The sequence below is a fragment of the Lynx canadensis genome, chromosome B1 (genome assembly GCF_007474595.2).
Source record: "Lynx canadensis isolate LIC74 chromosome B1, mLynCan4.pri.v2, whole genome shotgun sequence".
In the NCBI taxonomy this organism is placed as follows: domain Eukaryota; kingdom Metazoa; phylum Chordata; class Mammalia; order Carnivora; family Felidae; genus Lynx; species Lynx canadensis.
Genome location: NC_044306.2, coordinates 85,977,622 through 86,000,262, shown reverse-complemented (window position 1 = coordinate 86,000,262; position 22,641 = coordinate 85,977,622). Strand labels below are relative to the sequence as shown.

At 34.3% G+C, this 22,641-nt stretch overlaps 1 protein-coding gene across 1 annotated transcript in view; it reads right to left on the bottom strand.

Annotated features, from left to right (window-relative positions):
- CLGN (calmegin) overlaps nucleotides 1-22,641 on the bottom strand; it is a 49,517-nt gene that overhangs the window by 12,265 nt on the left and 14,611 nt on the right. The window contains exons 2-8 of the mRNA XM_030313027.1: nucleotides 19,555-19,707; nucleotides 16,941-17,014; nucleotides 16,217-16,275; nucleotides 11,877-12,018; nucleotides 7,902-7,983; nucleotides 6,300-6,492; nucleotides 2,281-2,470 (exon numbers count right to left, since the gene is read on the bottom strand). Coding sequence (XP_030168887.1) covers nucleotides 2,281-2,470; nucleotides 6,300-6,492; nucleotides 7,902-7,983; nucleotides 11,877-12,018; nucleotides 16,217-16,275; nucleotides 16,941-17,014; nucleotides 19,555-19,698 — 884 coding nt within the window. The 5' untranslated portion in view covers nucleotides 19,699-19,707. The remainder of the gene's footprint in view (nucleotides 1-2,280; nucleotides 2,471-6,299; nucleotides 6,493-7,901; nucleotides 7,984-11,876; nucleotides 12,019-16,216; nucleotides 16,276-16,940; nucleotides 17,015-19,554; nucleotides 19,708-22,641) is intronic.

Sequence of the window (22,641 nt, the reverse complement as noted above, 5' to 3'; positions counted from 1 at the left end):
CTTGTAAGTGACATATATTTGTAAAACACACTTAAAGCAGTGTTTAGAGAAAATTTACAGCTGCTTCTGTCAGAAAAGATTTTCTAAATAAGGCCAAAAAAAAAAAAATGAAGCAAATTAAGTCCAAAGTAAGAAGAAGGAAACAAATAACAAAATTTAACAAAGGTCAATAGAGGGAAAAAAAAATAAAACAAAAGCCAGTTCTTCAAAAAGGTCAATAAAATCGATAAACCTGTAGCTAGATTCATCAAGAAAAAACACAAATTACCATATTATTAGTAAAATAAAAGTTATCATCATAGATCATTATAGACATTAATGATGATAAGAGGTGCTGGCACAATTAGACATCCTTATTTTTAAAAATTGATCTTGATTTAGATCTCACACTACATACAATTAACTTAGAACAGAGTTTTAGTCAAAATTATTTGTCTAGGAAAAAAAAAAGCAAATCTTTGTGGCATTCATTTGGGCAAAGATTTCTTAGGTAAGACAATCAAATCATGAATCATCAAAGACAAATATCTCACTGTTCCCGAGTTCAAGCCCCGTGTTGGGCTCTGTGCTGACAGCTCAGAGCCTGGAGCCAATTTCAAGTTCTGTGTCTCCCTCTCTCTCTCTGCCCCTCCCCTGCTTGCACTCTTTCTCTCAAAAATAAACATTAAAAAAAAAATTTAAGAATCCAGCAAATATAAAAAGGGCAACACTTGCTGACCAAGTGGACTGTAAGTTTAGTCTAGTATTGAAAATCAATCAATATAATTCACCATACTAAGCGAATAAAAGAGGGGCACCTGGGTGGCTCAGTTAGTTCAGTGTCTGACTCTTGATTTTGGTTCAGGTCATGATCTCACCGTCACGGGATCGAGCCCTACGTTGGGCTCCACGCAGAGCATGGAGCCTGCTTAAGATTCTCTCTTACCCTGTCCCCCTCTTACTTTCTTTCTCTAAAATTTTTTAAAAAAGAAGAAAAGAGAAAACCCACACGGTCATCTCAATGCATGCACAAAAGTACTTTACAAAATCCAACACCCAATCATGGAAAAAAACAAAACTCTTAGTAAACTAAGAAAAGAACTTTTAAAAATCATACTTAGTGGGGCACCTGGGTTGCTTAATCAGTTAAGCATCTGACTTCAGCTTAGGTCATGATCTTGAGGTTTCTGAGTTCAAGCCCTGTATCGGGCTCTGTGCTGACAGCTCAGAACCTGGAGCCTGCTTTATATTCTGTGTCTCCCTTTCTCTCTGCCCCTCTCCCACTCACACTCTGTTTCTCTCTCTCTCTCAAAAATAAATAGCAAAACCATACTTAATATTTACACCTTTGTGTAGTTCCCTCCTAAATGTACCAGGCAGAGTTAGTCTTGTGACAAACAATACAGCTGAAGTGATGACACGTCACTTCTGAGATTAGGTTATAAAAAGATGTTACAAGTCCTGTGGCTGTGCTCTCTCCCCCTCTGGGGTCACTCCCTCTGGGGAGGGGGGGCATCAGCTACGTCATGAGCACACTAAGGAGAGGCCCAAGTGGCAAGGCACTGAAACTTCTTGACAACAGCCACATTAGCCATTTAAAAAGCAAAGCAGATCCTCCAGTAGCCAGAGTCAGACCTTCAGATGAATGCTGAACTCTGACCTCAGGAGAGAGCCTGAGCCAGAACCAGTCAGCTAGCCACACCCAGATTCCTGACCCTTAGGAACTCGGTGAGTTAGAGTGAGTTAGCAGGCATCTCTCACCATCTGAACTCAAAGCTATGGGAACTCAGGAACTGAATACATTTCTTTTAAGGCAAATACTCATAATCCTATAGAATGAAAACAACACAAATACTCAGCTAAGGAATTTAGTACGAGTGAATCCTATATGGCTTTAGAAGATGCTGAACATATGTCTATTTTAAAACCAGTAATCATTAACTGAAAAAACTAACTATATAAGATGTGCACACACATACATGATAAAGATCAAACTAGGAATTAAAATTAAAGTGTCGGTGTCTTAGATTCATGGAATGCCCCCCACCCACAGCATTGGAAACATAAAAAAAAAATATTGAAAAAATGTTGAAAAAATATTAATTAAAATGAAAATTAAGATAATTAAAAGGCAAGGAAATACAAAGTCTATTTTAGAAGACTATTTCACCCCAAATAGTCAAAATAAGTAATTTTGATGTTTAAAGGAATATGTTTCACTGGTTGTAAACGTCACTTATATGTAATATCTCATTACTGAATTATACCAACTATTGCTTTGCTACTGAATTCTTTGCTTACCAGTCTTCTGGTTTGACAGCAGAAAGATCAGGGATTTTTGCTCTTTCATCCCATTCATCAGGCTTTTTGTCACTGGGATCTTCAATTTCTTTGGGAGGATTGATAGGAGGAACCACATCTTCTAGTAGGCTTCCTTGGTTTACAACTATTTGATCAATTAATACTTCAAATGTGTCATCTGGATTCATCACTAAAGACCAATTTAAATAAATAACACCTATAATGACTGACATTTTAAAAATAATCTTCTAAATAAAAAACTACCCTAAATTTCATGAGTAGAATTTTTTATTAACCAGAAATAGAGGAATTACAATCAAATATTAAATCAAAATATGCTGAGATCACTAGGTACAGTGCTTCCTAAAACCAAAGGGAAAAATTTGTCTTAAGTAATAATTTAATAAAATGCTCCATTACTTCTCAAATAAAGAATATCCAATAGCTAATTCAGTTTGGGACTCACACAACCAGTGAGCTTCACTTATTTATTATCACAGAAGGCAACCCAATCTTCTTCAGTATTTTAAAATAACTTTTTTGAAACTATCTCAAACTTCAAAACTTGCAAGTACACTATGAAGAACTTTATTTTTTCATGAACCACTTGAAATTAATTTACTAACCTCATACACATCATCCCTGAATGTTTTAATGTATATTTCCTACAAACAAGGACATTCTCCTATATAACTTCAATCTAGTCACCCAAAGCAGGAAATTAACATTGATGCATGACTACCATTTTCTAGAAAATTTTCAAGTTAATGACATTTCAAATTCAATGATGCATACACTGTAGTGTAAAATATCTTAAGGTTGATGGAAAATATTCAAGTTTACACATATGTTTGTTTGGAGGTGAATGTTAGCTCTCTAAAAGTACCCAAGCCAGGGGCACCTGGATAGCTCAGTTGGTTAAGCATCTGACTCTTGATTTCAGATCAGGTCATAATCTCACAGTTGTGAGATCAAGCCCAGCATGGAGCCTGCTTAAGATTCTCTCTTTCCAGGGGCACCTGGGTGGCTGATTTGGTTAAGCATCTGACTTCGGCTCAGATCATGATCTCATAGCTCTTGAGTTCGAGCCCCATGTCGGGCTCTGTGCTGAAAGCTCAGAGCCTGGAGCCTGCTTCAGATTCTGTGTCTCCCTCTCTCTCTCTGCCCCTTCCCCATCCCCACTCATGCTCTGTCTCTCTCAAAAATAAACATTAAAAAAAGTTAAAAAAAAAAAAAAAGAGATTCACTCTCTCCTTCTCCTTCTGCTCCTTCCCCATCTCTAAAACTAATTAACTAACTATCCAAGCCAAGTTTCATAAAGGACCCCTTATCCATTGTAATGACAAAATAAAAGCTTTCTCCACTGTAAACTTGGGTGGTATGGTCACTGGGTAAATTTTAGATCTTTGGAAGGAATGTTAGATGAAAATAGATGTCTAACATGTGCTTTTCAATAAGCTAAAGAAGTAGGAGCTATCAATGAATGTCAGGATTGTCCTGACTTAATTAGTAAGCGGGCTACCACGCTCTGAAGAAATAGTTCTAAAGCAAGAACAATCTCTAGAGGTTTCAGTAAAAACAATGCCAAATTACTTATACCAAAATCAAATACAAATTTATATACAAATTCATATAATGCAACACTCTGTGTTTTCTCCCTTTTTTCTCCAATATTTCCTCTTCTACTGCAGCTGAGATTATAAAACTATATTACTACATAGGGAAAAAGTCAAGATTTAAGCAGAGCTAAGAGTAAGATCTTAAATGTAAAAAAGTACTAGATTCTTCCTAACTCAAAAAAGGCATTTCTCAAGAAAAATCTTGAAAAGAATGTTCTGAATAAATTCTGCAACTGAAATGTTTAAAAATTACCGTGAAAAAACAAAAAAGCACATGACAAATCCTAATATGTGAAAAGACACCTTTGTCTAAAACTGTATTAAAATATTTTAAATGAATTTACAATAAAAGACATTGGATTTTATGCCTTTAAAGGTGTACTCTGTAAAGTTCTTAGAACAACTATAAAATAATGTTACAAAAATATATTAGTAGTACAGGAAAAAATTAAAAAAAAAATTTTAACATTTATTTATTATTGAGAGACAGAGGGACACAGAGCATGATCAGGGGAGGGGTAGAGGGAGGGGGAGACACAGATTCTGAAGTAGGCTCCTGGCTCTGAGCTGTCAGCACAGAGCTGACGCGGGGCTCAAACTCACAAACTGCGAGATCATGACCTGAGCCAAAGTCAGTTACCCAACCAACTGAGCCACCCAGGCACCCCTACAGGAAAAATTTTTAAAGTCATTCAATAATCCTAGTACGACAAAGTTTTTGTGTATAGTAGTAAGAAAGCAAGTGTTTAAGAGTCAGACTTGAATTTCAATTCTAGATCTACCAATTACTTTTATTTCCTAGAGCGAGTTACTTAACCTAAGTTAAGGTACAATAGAAAGAAACTGTTCACCTCACATGATGGTTCTAAACCAAGTACCTAGCACAGAGCATGGTATGTATCAGGTGACTAACGACAATTAGTTCTTTTTTTTTCCTGGTCTTTCTATTTGCTTGCATAATTTGCCTAGTGGCCCCTACAATAATCTACTTCCACTTTATATCTCATTTTCTTTTAACATTTTAATATTGTAAACATTTTCCCTTGTTGCTAAATATTTTCATAGTTATCATTTTTGTACTGCATATAAAATTCCTACTATAACATTTGGGTTGCTTTAAATTTACAGTATTATTTCCACACATAGCTCATTTTCTTTCTTTTGGATTATTTTCTTTGGATAAATTCCTTAAAATGGAATTGTGGTTTCAAAACACATAATCCTCTTACAGTCTTTGATATATTATACCAAGTTGCTTTTCCCCAAATTTGTACAAAGTCTAATGAAATTTATTTGTTCTATTCTAGTTATAACTTCTCATTACTTTTACTTTACGTTCCCCAAAACATCCAGTTCTATTTTCCAACTTTAGAAAAAGCTCTTTGATATAAATGCGGACATTAAAAATAAAATCGGTCATTGCCTTGGCAGACAACTTCAATGTTTCTGCAACTGAAGTCTTTGGAAAGAGAACTGAAATATCTTAGTCTTGGATAGAGCTGTCCTTCAGATTCTGACACGCTGTGATCTTAAATAATCATCGACACATCAAAGCTCCATAACTGTATGTACTTGGGAAGAGGAGAATCAATTCCTTACAATGTTCCTCCCACTCAATGTCTATGCAAACTCCTATTTACAAAGTAAAGCTAAGTACGTTAATATAATGGTTGCTCAATACTTTCCCTTTCCAAGTTTAAATATGTGCCACAACTACCATGAGGTAGGAAGTAACAATAATTCAACTACTTGTAAAGTCCAAGTTTCTTAGCTTGGCATCAAGGACTTTTTCCTTTTTAATCTTTTCTATTCTTATAGTACCACTAATGTCATATCACCTCAAATTTCCTTTTCTTCTCCTATCTTCCAGGTTCCATCTACATTTCAAGACTAGTTAATATATAATCTCTAAGTTTTCTCTGGGGGCGCCTGGGTGGCTCAGTTGGTTGAGCATCCAACTTCAGCTCAGGTCATGATCTCGCAGCCTGTGAGTTCAAGCCCCACGTCAGGCTCTGTGCTGACAGCTCAGAGCCTGGAGCATGCTTCAGATTCTGTGTCTCCTTCTCTCTCTGCCCTTCCCCTACTCATGCTCGCACTCTCTCTCTCTCTCTCTTTCTCAAATAAATAAACATTAAAAAAAAAATTAAAGATAAAAAAACAAAACGTTTTCTCTGTGTCTCCAAACTGGAAGTAATATTGATTTTGAACTCTTAACTGTACCTCATCTGCACCTCTCATATGGCATTTTACTTTCTACCTGCACTATATGCATTATAATTATCCTAAAAAGATAAGCGCCTCAAGGGTAGGATCAATGTTTATTTCTCCCAAATCCCTTGCCATGAAATAAAGGTAGTCAGCAAATATTTTTGAATTAATGAATAAATTAAAAGGATATACCAAGGGTATAAAGATGAGTCTTCCTGTCTGTAAAGAACTTTTTAAGGTCTACATCTGGAGGTTTGGCATGTTTCTCTTCAAAAACTCCAGTTTTGGGATGTTTATGTCTGAAGATAAAATGAAGTTTATAATCTTCTCCACATTTATCTGGTCCAAACATAATGGTATAGGATGTTTTATCATAAAAGTTTTCCTTCAAAGAGAGATGAGTGTAGGGATTAGTCCAGAATTAGAGTATTTAATGAATTTTTCTATTCTATCCAACTGGGTAGAGGTTATGAAGATCTATTGAATGCTAATTCACCAAAGAATCATTTGACACAAGTGACAATAAAGGATGTGGAAAAAAGTTTTACTTCAAAAATAGATTTTTTAAAAATGCACATGCTACTTCTTGAAGATGTAGGAGATGCTGAAACCACCCTAGCAACATCATAATAAACTTGAATTACTTTATTAAATTAAATCTGAACTATTAATATTTTGTTCAGAAAATTTAAGCATAGAGAAAAGCACACTAATGACCTTAATGATTACCCATTACTATTTTTCAAGAAGATACCAGAAAATGACCTTCCTGAGCACATGGTGAAGAGAGACTCAGACATAAAAACAGACACAGAGACATGCTCCCTATCTTACTACCAGTAATTTCTCTTTATCTGGCATGGCCTATTGGTTCAAAGCATGGGATCCGTTGTCAGATAATGGGATGCAAATGCTACCACTGCCACTTAACCAGCTGTATATGGCCCTGAACAAATTTCTTAGTTTTGCTATAGTCCTGTTTCATCACCTCTCAAGTATGGAGATAATAATAGTACCTACCTTAAAGATTTCTCTGAGGACTTACTGAGTTAATCAGGTAAAGTGCTTAGAAAAATACCTGGCACTTAATTTCATTATGTCATTATAGCTTTGAGTGACAGTCACCTTTCAATACCCAAAACCTTCAACATATACTACAAATGGCCTCCCCTTTACCTAACTCTAATATGGTTCACAGCCTCGGCATAGCCATGCATTCTGACAAATATCTCATTGATGCCTCATTTATCTTATGTCCATTATATGCAGAAGCCCTGATACAGCCCCCTATAGGAGAATGCTACAAGAAACGCCTCCAACCTTCAAAACAGTTCTAATACACTTGCTTCATTATGAAAATATTTTTAACCTGTTATTTTTGGGGACTGCCAACTCCTGAACTGGCCCACCTTTTATATTTGGTTGTTTGACCATTTCGTTTTACTGCTTTGCTCCGTTATTTTACTTCTCTGAACAAACTTATGATTCTTAATTTGTAAAGAAAATAACTCTAAGCTGATCTTTCCATGACATTTATAAGCACCATGTTATTTTTTTTACTTATAGACACAGCAAACTATTATTTTGCTAAAGATTACAAAACTGATGCCATCAAGTAACATAGCTGCATATGAAACTGGAAGGCGCACTCTGAAAGCTATACAGACTCGTTTGGACAAAGATTTTTAAGGTTCTTTTCAATTTCAGTTAAAATAAAAATTTCAGCTTTATCAATTGCTTCTTAAAAATATTATAAACTTTAATACGGTTTTCTTAAACATTAAAATATCATACCAGATTCAAACCATCAGTGTCTGCTAGGAGTTTAATGTATGCACCTCCACAATCAATACCATCTTGAAAATTTACTTCATATCTAAATGAAGGGAAAAAGAATCATACTGCTGATAAATAAAAAATTACTAATCGCTCTTCAAACCGAATGTATTATTCTCAATTCATTTAAACATAAATGTTTTACATTACCAGAAGCTCATATAAAGCATATCCACAACGTGTAGGGAATAAGCAGACATGCTTTTTCTATGCACATTCTTAAAATATTAATAGAATGATTATAATCAACTATAGAAAAGTCAGCCAACTTGTTGCCATAATTTTTTCCATCAAAACTGCTGAATTAAGAATAAGATACTTTAAAACTAGAACAGGAAACTTCAAAGTCAGATAAGGTGTACACTATACATATTTCTTTATAAACTAAAAAACAAAAACTATGAGGACAATAGCTACAGCAATAGATTTCTAAGAAATTGCTGATAGATCTTAGATACCCAGTTCACTAATTTGTATTGTAGTTCAACTACACCTACATGTTAAATAGCTCATCCATTTAATTAAATACTTCCAGCAAAGAGATTTCATAATCTCAGTCAATAACCTGGAGTACTTCACACCTCAATGGCCAGGAAATGCAGAAAAACAACTGGAAGAATGAACCGACATGAGAGCCTTTTCATGGATTTGCAACACCGTGTCATTTCCAGCAAGAGGTTTTTGTTATTTTGTTTTTTTAAAGAAAATAATCTTTCTTAGGCAAAGACGTAGGCATATCGAGCAGTATTTAGGAGAGATTTTTGGTAAAGTAATGAATTACATGTGAAATGATCAATGAAATGGCCCTCACAGTGAAAAACAGTAAAAACCAAAATGGTTGTGATTCGGCTTGATGAATTAAAAGAAAAAGAAATGAGAACTAGAGAAGTAACAGAAACCAATGATAATTTTAAGAAAGGACTGTAGTTTCATATGTTTCTAAAAAAACTTTAGTGACACAAAAGTTAAAAAAAAAAAAAAAAGCATACGAAACTTTGACAGTTTGGACCCAATTAGTGTATATATTTTGCACCAAAAAGAACAAAGGAAATATAGTAAAACTTTAAGTGACTCTGAGTTGCCAGATTATGGTGATCTTTCCCCGCTAATTTCCACTCTGCTTTGTTTCTCAAGAAGTCTACAACAGTGGTTACAAGCATGTAATTTGGAGCCAGAAAGACCTGAGATTTATTCCCGATTCTGCCACTTACTCTAGTGACACCTAGGAAAGGTAAGTTATTCAAGCTCACAGACCTCAAAGGACAGTGATGATTAAATAATACCATGTACAGCAAAGGCCAGATGTCCAAAATGTTAGCTTCTGTTATGACCAGAAGAAAGGGTCTGTTTTGTTCTTTTTCATTTTTTAAATAAAGGACAATCTGTTTTCCTCAAACCTTGCCCTTATATTTATTTTAAGCAGTAGCTGAAAAAGAGATTTTTTTTCTCATGGAACATGTTTTTAAAGATTATAAAGTAAAAGAAATGGTCCATGGTGTGAATGAAAGGTAAATATTAACTATTTTAGGTAAAATAAAAAGATACTTTTATTATAGGTGATCTAAGGACGAAGGGTTCTGTGAGAAGGTAAGAACTGAAAAAAAACAATTCTGTAAAGTGTCTCTATAAATATAGTTTTGTTGTTGTATTATGTCTAGACCCAATTGTTACATCTATTTCTTACACTGCAAACTTTCAGAGTTTTCAAATCATTAACTTGTGCAGATTATAAATAATTCACAATGGATTAGAGATGAGTGAAATGTGTATCATATAGCTTGACAGCTGTTATTCTTTAATCACAGGAAAAATGAGGATATATTAGAGTATATGGCAACCTGATTCTCTTTTAGAGTATCATTTCCCATACCGTCTTATGAAACAGTAATTATCATTAGGGGGAAAAGAATTCTGTAGTCAAGTATGTCTGGAAAACAAAGTATTAAAGTTAGAAAAAGGTTTTTACATGTAGAAGTTCTCAAAACCTTTAACGGGCAAGCAAATATGCTTCCTTATGTCGAAAGTTAGGATATTGTTAGTTTCTAAAACTTATATGACCACATAACGCATATTACACAAATTGTACACAATTTGGGAAAAGCAGGTTTTGAGCAAAGTTATGTTATAAATCCACAGTATTTATAGTAGTTAATATAAAATTTATTTATTTGTCCCATTTCATCAGTATTAAGAGAAGACATTCACTCTCCTTCTCCAAATTGTTTGTAAGCATATCAAAGACTGCTATTCAATTCTTGGCCCCCTTCTTCCTTTTTGAGGATATAATTTCACAATTACTTTAATATTTCTTCTAGACTTATTACCTAATCTTTGCTTCTACTTTTGCTTACTTGCCTAGTGGTGATTTATACTTTCTGAAAATACTATATTTGATTCATTTTATTCTGAAAATATTAAATTCCATATTATTTCCCTTGATCTTTTCATTTAAGCCACAAAGGGCCAAAATAGAAAGTGATATTTTATTCACCTAAGTTTCAACAGAATAGGATTACTTTCCAACTTTAAGAAAAAAGAAAAACCAAGGGGAGGGTGGGTGATGGGTATTGAGGAGGGCACCTTTTGGGATGAGCACTGGGTGTTGTATGGAAACCAATTTGTCAATAAATTTCATATATATATATATATAAAAAAAAAAAAGAAAAAAGAAAAACCAAACCCTGAATAATGATAAATAATATCAAGCTCAAATATTAATTCCAATAAGTAACTGTAAAAATATTTTTAATTTGCTAAAATAATAATCATATGCTCTTTGACATTATTCAAAAATTTAAATTTATTGACATGACAATGCAGCTAAGTCAAGACAACACAAGTGAAAAATTAAGCCAATGATGCCAAATGCCATGTTTTAAAAATTTTCTAAAACACAGAATGGCATTTTATACTATGTGGAGAACATGTTAAACATGTTAACAAAAATACTGAAGGGGTTCTAGAGTGATAAACTTCATAGTTAATGATACTTCTTTGTGTTGTAATTAACTTTGGGTAGCCAAATCTTCTAACATAAGGTAGAAAATAACATTTATACATTTCCTTTTCTTTGCTTTTAATTTGAATTTTTTGACTTTGTAATTGTATTCGTATAAGTGGATTTTGTTTTGTATCAGTTTTATATAGGTGAAACTTGAGGAATTTATACCTGACAGTGTACATGTAAGCAACATCATAATAAAATTAGTTTATGTCACACTATGGGGGAGTGAAGGATTGTGAAAACATGTGCCCTTTAAAAGGCATCTATGCTGGGGCGCCTGGGTGGCTCAGTCGGTTGAGTGTCTGACTTCAGCTCAGGTCACGATCTCAGTTTGTGAGTTCGAGCCCCGCATCAGGCTCTGTGCTGACAGCTCAGAGCCTAGAGCCTGCTTTGGATTCTGTGTCCCCCTCTCTCTCTGTCCTTCCCCCATTCATAGCTCTGTTCTCTCTCAAAAATAAAAATAACCATTAAAAAAATGCTTAAAAGGGGTCGATGCTTAGAAGACACTGATCCATATATGTGTATCTTTTTTAAAATAAATTTGTTTCCTTTGAATCTTATCACTGGTTTAGCAGCAATATTTATGGTTCTATTCTGAATATACTGAGATTAATATCTTAACAGTAAGTAATTTTAAGAAAAGAGCTAAAATAAAAATGGTGATTTTAGTATGTATTATACAGTCTACGGTGGCAAAATTTTTTATATTACAGTACATATTATAAAACTTTTAAATTAACCTTCCTTTTACTCAAAACCTCAGAGTGCCTATGCATATTTATGCCTTCTGTATTTAAGTAAGTGAAACTGAAAAGGAAATCTGGACTTTTATACCCATTTTATACCCTTCATAGCTATATTCAGAAGCCAAATTATACAAAACTAACATACATTTCAGAGAAAGTACTGTAAAACATAATAAAACTTACTGAACAATCAAAGGTTTATCAGCAAAAATGAAGGGTTTTGCTAATGTTGCAGATATCGCATGATGCTTTGCTCGAGATTTCAACACCAGCCCTCTGTCACCAGGTATTCGGTTTTCTTTCAATTCTTCTATTTCCCATCTTCCTAAAATATAAAGCAAAGCAAATTAAACGAAAACCAAAAACAATGACTTATGAATTATTTATCAGCAGTGGTGACTAGTAAGATTTTTTTATGAAGGCTGATTTGCGAAAAATAGAACAAAATTTGAAAAACAGGAAATAATATCTGCAATTGTATGCATGCCCACTCTTTTTTTTTATCTTAGTAGAGAATAGTTTCATTTTCTTAGCTAAAATTACATTGTATTTCTCTGACTTTTTAATCAATGAAATTACAAAATGTGGTTTGTAGCATGATCTAGCAATGCTGTATTTTTTTTTTTTTTTTTAATGTTTATTCCTGAGACAGAGACAGAGCGTGAACAGATACAGGATCTGAAGCAGGCTCCAGGCTCTGAGTTGTCAGAGGGCTAGAATCACAGATTGTGAGATCATGACCTGAGCCGAAGTCGGACGCTTAACCGACTGAGCCACTTAGGCACCCCATCAATGCTATATTTTTAAAATGATAAATTTTATTTTTATTTTTTCAAGTTTATTTATTTATTTTGAGAGAGTCAGAGACAGCATGAGAGGGGCAGGAACAGCAACAGAGAGAGAGAAAGAATCCTAAGCAGGCTCTGCACTGTCAGCACAGAGCCTGACACAGGCCTGGAACCCATGAACTATGAGATCATGATCTGAGCCAAAACCAAGAGCTGGACAGACGTTTAACCAATTTGAGCCACCCAGGCACCCCTAAAATGATATATTTTAAAATTACATAGGAGATAAAGAGTATCTTTAACACAAAATAAGCAGTTTGCATCGGTCTGTTTTGCAATATATGATACTCATCAGCTGCTTTCTTTACTTTGCAAAAGGTACTGTGGGGATTTAAATTTTATTTTGAAAACTGTATGCCCAATAAACACAAATTAAGGTCACTGTTCTCAGGCTAGGCCAATAAGCTCTCAGAACTTTTGGCCAAGAAAGTAGCAAGCACTGGATAAGCACTAAGCTATAATAATGGCAAAGTTGCATTCGCTCCTCTCTGGGCTGGGATTTTCCATGTTTAAGATCAGACAGCTCCTGCAATTACATTTGGGGCTACAAATGCTGTAAAGTTCCATGGGTTGCCAGTAGCCCAAAAGTTGCATGTTGGACTTTTCTCCTTTTTTCTCTTTAGAATAGAAAATAACCAACTTCTATTAATTTGTATAAAATGTTCTAGCTTTGAAAATTATAGGTACTGTCAATTCCCAATGAAACCCAATTTAGCAAAAACTAGCTATTTTTCAGCATTATACCAACTTGGAATATTTATTAACAGGCACTTATGAATCATAAATGCTCTTTATATCACTTGTTTTCCTTTCTAAAACAAAAAACAAAACAAAACAATAGTGCAGGAACCTGAACAATCATGAATCAGAGAGAAATAATTTTTGGTCTGTCTATCACTGTGCAGAATTTATTGAGTTTTATAAAATCCATTTTTAAAAGTTCATAGTTTTCTTTTCCTTTTCTCTCCCTCGTTTGGTTACACTATACCTTTCTAAAAAAGATGAATTCATTTGATATTTATTCTCTCACATTGATGATAAATTGTATTATCACTACTAACCTGTGGTTTGACCAAAATCAAAGGTCTTCTTTTAAGGAATAACAACTTCATCTTTAGGATTTTCAGGATATTTATAGCAAAGAATTTTTTAAACTATCTTGTCTTCTTTTTTTTTGCAATTATGCACATATATTTATCAGCTATGAAAAAGGTACCATCTAGTGCTTTAATTTTAGAAAACTTGTGACAGGGTAATTATTGCCCAATGACAAGAGGTTTTTCTAATTCCAAATAAATAATAACTTTCTATTAATTTATCACTTAGCCAAATTCTAGACAATACCAGTGAATATATATTCTGATATAAATAAAATTTTAAAAAGAATTCACACAGTTTAAGGGGCATCTGGGTGGCTCAGTTGGTTAAGTGTCAGATTCTTGATTTTGGCTCAGGTCATGATACCGTAGTTTGGTTCCTGCTTGGGATTCTCTTTGTCCCTCCCAGTTCATGTAGGGGCATGCACCTTCTCTGTCTCTCTCAAAATAAATAAACAAACATTTTTCTTTAAAAAGGAATTCACAGCTTTTACATCCTGAAAGTTGGTCACTTAAAGAACTGGTATTTATTAAACATTTGTACTTTTATTAATAACTTAATCTAAAAATGTAAATAGGTCTACTCCAAATGCAAACTCTACATCCCAGCACATGTTTCACAGATCTGCTTACTCCTGAAAAGCTCAGAATGAGCTTTATTCAAGTTGCACTTGACAGAAGCTGTCATTAACTATTGTGAATAATAAATTCTCTTGCAAAAGAACATAATATTAATCTCAACTACCACTTTTTTTTTAATGTTTATTTATTTTTGAGAGAGAGAGACAGAGCATGAGCAGGGAAGGGGCAGAGAGAGAAAGGGAGACACAGAATCTGAAACAGGTCCCAGGCTCCGAGTGTCAGCACAGAGTCCAATGCAGGGCTTGAATCCATGGACTGTGGGATCATGACCTGAGCTGAAGTCAGATGCTTAACTGACTGAGCCACCCAGGTGCCCCTCCACTAACCAATTTATAAACAACACTGCTACTATCAATATCCAAAACACCATTTTTAGCATCTAGAACTTTGATTCCATATTTTTCAAAGTTGCTTTCAAGACACTGGTAAAAATCATTCAAAAACTATACTAAATCTAATATGTGAGAAAATTATTTTCATGGATATTTATGTTTAATGAGACTACAGACCAAACTTCAGTGCTAAGAAGCTTGGTTTTTTTGTTTGTTTGTTTGTTTTTTTGCTTCCTTGTTTGATTTTAATTTTAAGCTAAAGAAAAGACTCATTTAAATGTTAAAAGACACTTTTGTCCATCAAGAAACAGAGATTTAAACTCACTTGTAAGATAGAGTATATCTTAATTTTAGGAAACTAAAATACAAATGTGAAACAATTATCTACCCAAAGTTCTTGAAAAAACTGTAAAGTAGTCTAAACATAGTTTTTTTTTAAGATTTTTTTTTTTTTTAAGTAATCTCTACACTCAACATGGGGCTCAAACATACAGCTCTGAGATCAAGAGTTGCATGCTCTACTGACTGAGCCAGCCAGGTGCCCCTAAACCTAGGTGTTTTAAGCCAAACATTCTGTTTGATAATGTGTATCTCTGCGGGCATATTTTAGGTCATGTTACACATCTGCAGACTTCCTGCTTCTTTGGGTGAAATTATTCTTTTCTCTAAATGGATTTGGACTGAATGCAATATTGCTTGATCTGTGCATATGGCAGAGTTCTTTTTGGAGAATATAAACACAAAAAAACCCAGAGGAGTTCTGAGGGTGGAGAACACTGCAAAGAAAGACATGCAGGCATGATTTTCATCTCACATTAAAACAAACTATGAAAAGGAATTAGATAGCTAACATCCAACACAAGCTATTATCTGTTTTGTTACTGTTCTCATGTATCTGCCTGTTGGAGTCTGAGTGTGAGGTCATACCCTTATGGGTATGAGGTCCTCTGAGAGAAAGAGAACTCCCACTACCTGTCACTATGAGAAGAGGCTGATCTTGCTTTAGCATACAACCAAGGAAGAGGCTGATTTTAGACTAAAAGGAAAAAGAAGTTCTTTTGTCGTCCTATTAGGGAAGAAAAGATGACCCCTGCATATAGGACATTTTTTTTTCTATGGCTAAGCTTGAAGATAATCCTATCAGAGAACCAATGAAAGTAGATATTAAGGCCTGAAGATATGGGCTCCAGGAGTAGCCATGTAACTAGTAGCTCTCATTAATTACCCTGTTTCACACTTGCTAAGAGGATCTTGCCCTGACTTACAACCTGATCTAGGTGTGCCCATGCTGGAGTTGAACCACCACAGAACAGCAGTAGCCTGGGAAATACTGCTGCTGGAAATGCAGTGACTAACTGCACTGGAGTAAAAATTCAACTCCTTCGAGTCAGGAAACCAGATGGTGGCTTAAGTATGGGTCACCCAGAGACCTCCAGAAATATCAGAAAGGAGATATAAGGCTGAACATTCTATTGTGGAAGCATGATGGAGCCCCAGACCTCATATATTATATATATATTATATATATAATAGAAATATAATTTTAAAAGGTAGTGAACTCTGGATCATACTGGTTATATTGAATATTTAAATAAATATTTTACCATCATATATGGAAATCTCCTCATCTGTATCATCTTTCTTAGCTTTTGATAAGACCCACCTATAAATAAAGATGAAAGCAAATACGTATCATTAAAAGTAAAGCCAGCAATTTATAGACACAACATATACTAGAAACACAACAAAAGATTACCCAATAGTCACTTCTCATTAAAAACTAAATGCTTAGAGGCTAAATAAGGATGCCCATACATAATCTCACAAGGCTAGAGTCCAAACACATTTGGAATCCACAATTTACTAGCTGTATGATCACACATCAGATAAACTAAGCCTCAGTTTCCTCACCTGTAAGGCGATAAAGCTATGGAAATAAATATAGTACTGACCTACCTACTTGGGACAGTGTCTGGCATATAAAAATCAATAAATAGTGGCATTTACTTTTTTAGCAATATTTAGGATGGGACAATAATTTGAATTTGTCATCTGAAGTTAGATCATTAATATCAGTCCTTAGGAATGAAGAAATGGTATAATTTTTTTCCTTTATATTTGTAATTCATTTGCATATTTTCTTTGTATAAATGAATAACTCTCCAAGTTAAACATTTCTATCAATAACAAAAATGGTACTGGTTTACAGTGCCAAATAGAATACTTAAAAATTTTTTATAGTTCTGTAGTAGAGGCAATATTCATAGGCCAATAACTTTAAAAATGCTAATTAAATCAAAGAAAACATTCTCTTGAATGAATACTCACCCAGCCAACCTTCCACTATCAAAAGTTTCTGTAAAATATACTTCTCCTATAGGTTGAGGTGTCTTATATTTAATCTAGAAAATAGATTTTTTAAAATCTAAAGTTATTCATCTTCACAAATACTTTAATAATCTCACTAGTTAAGAACCTAATATGCAATGCACATATAGGTAAAACAGATAAAAGGTGACATGACCTCAAAACTTTGTATCCTAGTGTGATAAGGTACAAGAGAATATAAAAGATACAATGATGAGAAAAATACTGTAAATGCAAATAAAGAATACACTGAGTCCTTCCAACACAGGAAGGATGGGAAAAAGCTCTACTAGAGAAAGCCTCATGACACGGCTGGCATGGCCTTGAAAGGATTCTAACAGGTGACAACATTTGGGAATATAAATCATCAAAGACAGAGGACAGAGCATGGTCTAACGCATGTAAGATGAAAAACTTAGTAAGCATGTAGACAAGTGTAATATCAACTCTTAAATTTCACTGTTACATGATAGAGGATGAAGATACCATTTTGAGAGATTAGGAACCCAGAGAAGAGAAAGATTCAATACAGAAAGCACTGTAAAGCAATTATCTGCAAAGAATGGTTTCAAGTGTTCTGTAGTGTTAGCTGGTATGATGATGACAGTGATACTGGTGGTGGTTATATGGTGGCTCTTTTAATCCTCATAATACTTCTGTGAGCAAAATACTATTATTGCACCCATTTTACATATGATGAAACTGCATGAGAGGCCAAGTAACTTACCCACTGTGGCACAGTTAGATAGTTTTGGGACATGATATGAACTAAGGCTGTTTGGCTCCAAAGCTTATACACTTAACCATTATGCTGTATAGAACATATCAGCAAAACAATTTAAGAGATTAGAAATAATTGACAAATTATCAAAACGTAATTTGAATTGATGAACAAATAAAATTTTGCCTAAAGTAATAGATCAATCTGGGTCGTTTCTGAATCAAGCTCTGTAATTTTATGTATATGATTACGAGATTTCTTTTTTCAGCCTTTAGGTAAAAGAATTCAGAAGTACTTTCTCTATTCACTGTCTCTACCCTAACCTGAGAGTACTTTTCCTGTCTATTTAAGGGGGGTGGATAGTAATAATCAAACACAATTCCACATAATTACTGACAGGGTCAAAATTCTGCTATCAAAATTGCCAATTTTTCTTTCTTTATTTTTTTTAATGTTTATTTATTTTTGAGAGAGAGAAAGAGCGCGAGCGGGGTAGGGGCAGAGAGAGAGGGAGACACAGAATCTGAAGCAGGCTCCAGGCTCTAAGATGTCAGCACAGCGCCCGACACAGGGCTTGAACTCACAGACGTGAGATCATGACCTGAGCTGAAGTTGGACGCCCAATGGACTGAGCCACCCAGGTGCCCCTGAAATTGCCAATTTTTCATGAAGTTTACTGAATTACAACTTTACTGTTCTCTATATTTTTATGGACTGGCAAAATGGACAATGGTACCACGAGGCTTCTTTCTATTAGATCACTCTTTAAATCACCAGAAGTTTATATTGCCCTTTATTTACATTTTACTGTGTCTAGATTACTTTTACTACATGCTTATAATACTATAAAATTAGAAGCATCAGAAATTGTTCTTTCCCTTTCCAACCATTTTTTTCAACTATCACCTAATACAGTTAAAATGGCAGGTATCTCTCAATTCATTTCAAGTTTTAACTTCCAAAGACTGTTGTAGTAGCTGTATCTCAATTAATCATCAGCACTTTGATTACTTAACTTTCTGTAGATCGCAGAACTAGGTTTTAAAAGAAATGTACTCATGGAGTTTAAAATTTAAAAGAGAAAGAATAATCACCTTAAACAGCTAAACAACACTTTCATTTGCAAATAAAAAACTCTAAAATAAGTGAGGTGAAGTCTATAACAATAATATATTTAAGCAGTTGCTGACACAATACAATTGATGCATTCTTACCATCAAAAATATTTCTGAAAAATTTCCTGATCGTCCCAATATTATCTATGAATATTCCTCAGTGTAAAAGTTCTTCTGGATTGACAAGATGTACAAAAATCTCCGCAAGGTTTTTCAGACTTGTTAGTCACCACCTCAAAACATATCTTAACAATGATGAGCCAGAAACGCAGGTGAGCCTTATTAAATGTCTACCTCATTACCACCTCCCTTTCTAATTCATCCTCCTATTTAGCATCTCCTTTCCTCAGAGAAATAAGAAAAACGACTTATTTTATCTCTAGAACTGCAAATTACACTACCTTATCTTTTATCTGAAGAGGGCCAGCAGTGTCCAAAATAAGACTGAAAACCTTTCTCTTAGATAGAAGTGCTTAGCGCTCTTTAGTCAGTGACAAATTCCTATTTTGATAATAAAAATCTTCTGCATATTCACTTAGTAATAAAACTGTGCTAGGTGCAATGCACAAATTTCTGTAATACATGAGCATTCTAAAACATGGCAAGAAATAGAAAAAAAGCAGTGTTTTTCTATTTATTTAGAAAATGACTACTATTAAAACTGAAATGAATCTTAGAGGTCACTCTCCTCTATATTCTGTGAAGGAATAATTTACAACTCATTTTGCAGTAATCTTACCTCTGAGGAGAGTTCACCTTCATTAACATCAATTTCTTCTGAATTTTCATCAAAATCTTCCATCTCACCACCATCATCCATAAATTCTGCATTAATTGAGATGAACAGAAGACCCAAATATAGCCAAAATCTTTGGAAATACATACTGATTACCTGTGAAATTAAGAGTTATCAGTGAAAAGAAAAGTTGTGAAAAATATGGAAGTACACTTACAAAGAAATAGTTTCTCTTTAATACCTCTTTTGTTCTAGGATAGCTTCATTAATGGCGGTATTTAAATTATACTTTGAATAAATAAAATACAAACTTCAACTCCTACAGGACACAGATTCTACAGCTACACACCTGCCTCTAAAAACAAAGAACCAAGAGCACAAAACCTAAAGAGATAAGCAACAGTGATTGCCAAACTCAAATATTATGTGGACTCCTTTAAAAGAAAGAAAAGGTTGGGGTTGGCACATGGTTGGCTCAGCGGATTAAGCATCTGATTCTTGATTTTGGCTCCCATCATGATCTCAAGGTTCGTGAGATCCATTGGGCTCTGTGCTGACAGCATGGAGCCTGCTTGGAATTCTCTCTCTGCCCCTCCCCTGCTCCCTCACACTCTGTCTCCCTCTCTCTCTCTCTCAAAATAAACAAGTAAACATTAAAAAAAATCATGGTTCTCAAATTTATTACAATCTTGCTTAAGTATATATAAACATCCAACTGAAGTTTCATAATTATAAAACCAAAGTATGTTTACATATAAACACCAAAAACCTAAAGAAAAATTTTTTTATCATAATTTCACGTAAGTCTTTTACTGAATCAAATCATAGCTAGAGACAAATAAATATGGGCTTACTGCAATCAGGTTGACTGTATTGGATAAACCTCTTTTACATTTATCATAATACTTTTCATTTCTAACCATTTCTCTAAGTACTGCAAAATGTCTGTTCATTATTATAGCATTACTTGAGTAGAAATCAAATATAATTTGGCTGCCTTTTGGCAGAAATACATGATTTGTATGTCTTGCTCTACTCTCATTAACATGTTAAAATTCAAGTTTTATTTTTTGGTGCCAATGGCCTTTTAAACAAAGTAAATGTGGATACTGAACTCGTGTGGCAGTCCTTGGTTATAAGGTGGTCAGAGATCCAGATGATCCATAGTACAGTTCTATTACTTTTTTCCCCCAGTTACCATCATTATGAAAGCTTTTTTTTTAAAATTTTTTTAATCTTTATTTATTTTTGAGAGAGAGACAGCGTATGAGCAGGGGAGGAGAAGAGAGAGAGGGACACACAGAATAGGAAGAAGGCTCCGGGCTCCAAGTTGTCATCACAGAGCCCGACATGGGGCTCGAACTCACAAACCGTGAGACCATGACCTGAGCCGAAGTCAGACGCTTAACTGACTGGGCCACCCAGGGGCCCCATGAAAACTTTTTTTAAAAGTAAATTCTTAGAACTCTTAGATCTTTCAGAACGTTTCTATAGACCTACATTGGTCCGCTTTAGAAACACTGGTATGAGATTAGCAATTTACATCCACCAGAATGGCTATAATCAAAAAGAGAAAGTAACAACTGCTGAGAGGATATAAAGAAATTGGCACCCTTATACATTGCTGGTAGGAATGTATAATGATGTAAGTTTTGGAAGATAGTATGTCAGTCCTTTAAAATGTTAAAAACAGAATTACCCTATAACCTAGCAATTCCACTACTAGGTATCTGCCAGAGAGAAATGAAAACATATGTCTACACAAAAACTTAAATATGGATGCTTAAAGAAACATTTTCATAATTAGCCAAAAGGTACAAACAACACAAATATCCATCTACTAATGGTTAGACAAAATATGGGCTATCTATACAATAAAATATTACTTAGCAATAAAACTGAATGGTATACTGATATGTTCAAGATAGATGAATCTCAAAAAACATGCTGAGTGAAAGAAGCCCATAATAAAAGACCACATATTGTATGATCCCATTGAAAAGAAATAGGTAAATTTATAGAAACAGAAAATAGATTCAGTGAGTGCCTAGGGAAAGGAATCGGAAGAAAGGGTTAAGGGAGGTAAGGTTTTTGGGGAGGTAATGAAAATGTTCTAAAATTGGATATGGTAATGGTTACATAATTCTGTTAAGTCTATTAAAACCCATTGACTTTTACACATTAAACAAGTGAACTTGAAATTGCAAATAATGTATTAATAAAGTTGTTCTTAGAAAATAAACATTATAAAAAGTTTTTTTCCCCATATAGTTAGCCCAACTAATTAGAACCTTTCTTTTTTTTTTTTTTTTTAAATCCCCATCCCCTATATCTCCCATCCACCCACCCACCTTCCCTCTGGTAACAATCTGTTCTCTATAGTTAAAAGCCTGTTTCTTGGTTTGTCTCTCTTTTTTCCCTACGTTCTTTTGTTTTGTTTCTTAAATTCCACACAAGTGAGATCACATGGTATTTGTCTTTCTCTGACTGCCTTATTTCATTCAGCATAATACTCTCTTGTTCTATCAGTGTTGTTGCAAATGGTAAGATTTCATTCCTTTTTATGGCTGAGTAATATTCCATTGTCTATATATATACCACAACTTCTTTATCACTCATCCATCAATGGACACTTGGGCTGTTTCCATGGTTTGGCTACATCCCATGAAGTAGTGTTTTTGTGTTTTGGGGGTAAATACCCAGTAGTGTGATTACTGGATCATAGGGTAGTTCTACTTTTAATTTTTTGAGGAAACTCCATACTGTTTTCCACAATGACTGCACCAATTTTTATTCCCACAAACAGTGCAAAAGTGTTCCTTTTTCTCCACATCCTTGCCAATGCTTGTTTCTTGTATTTTTGATTTTAGCCATTCTGACAGGTATGAGATGATATCTCATTGTAATTTGATTTGCATTTCCCTGATGAGGAGTGACACAGAGTATCTTCTCATGTGTCTGTTGGCCATCTGTATGTCTTTTTTTGAGGAAATGTCTGTTCATGTTTTGTGTCCATTTTTAAGTAGATTGTTTTTTGAGTGTTGAGTTGTAGCAGTTCTTTGTATATTTTGGATCCTAACCCTTTATCAC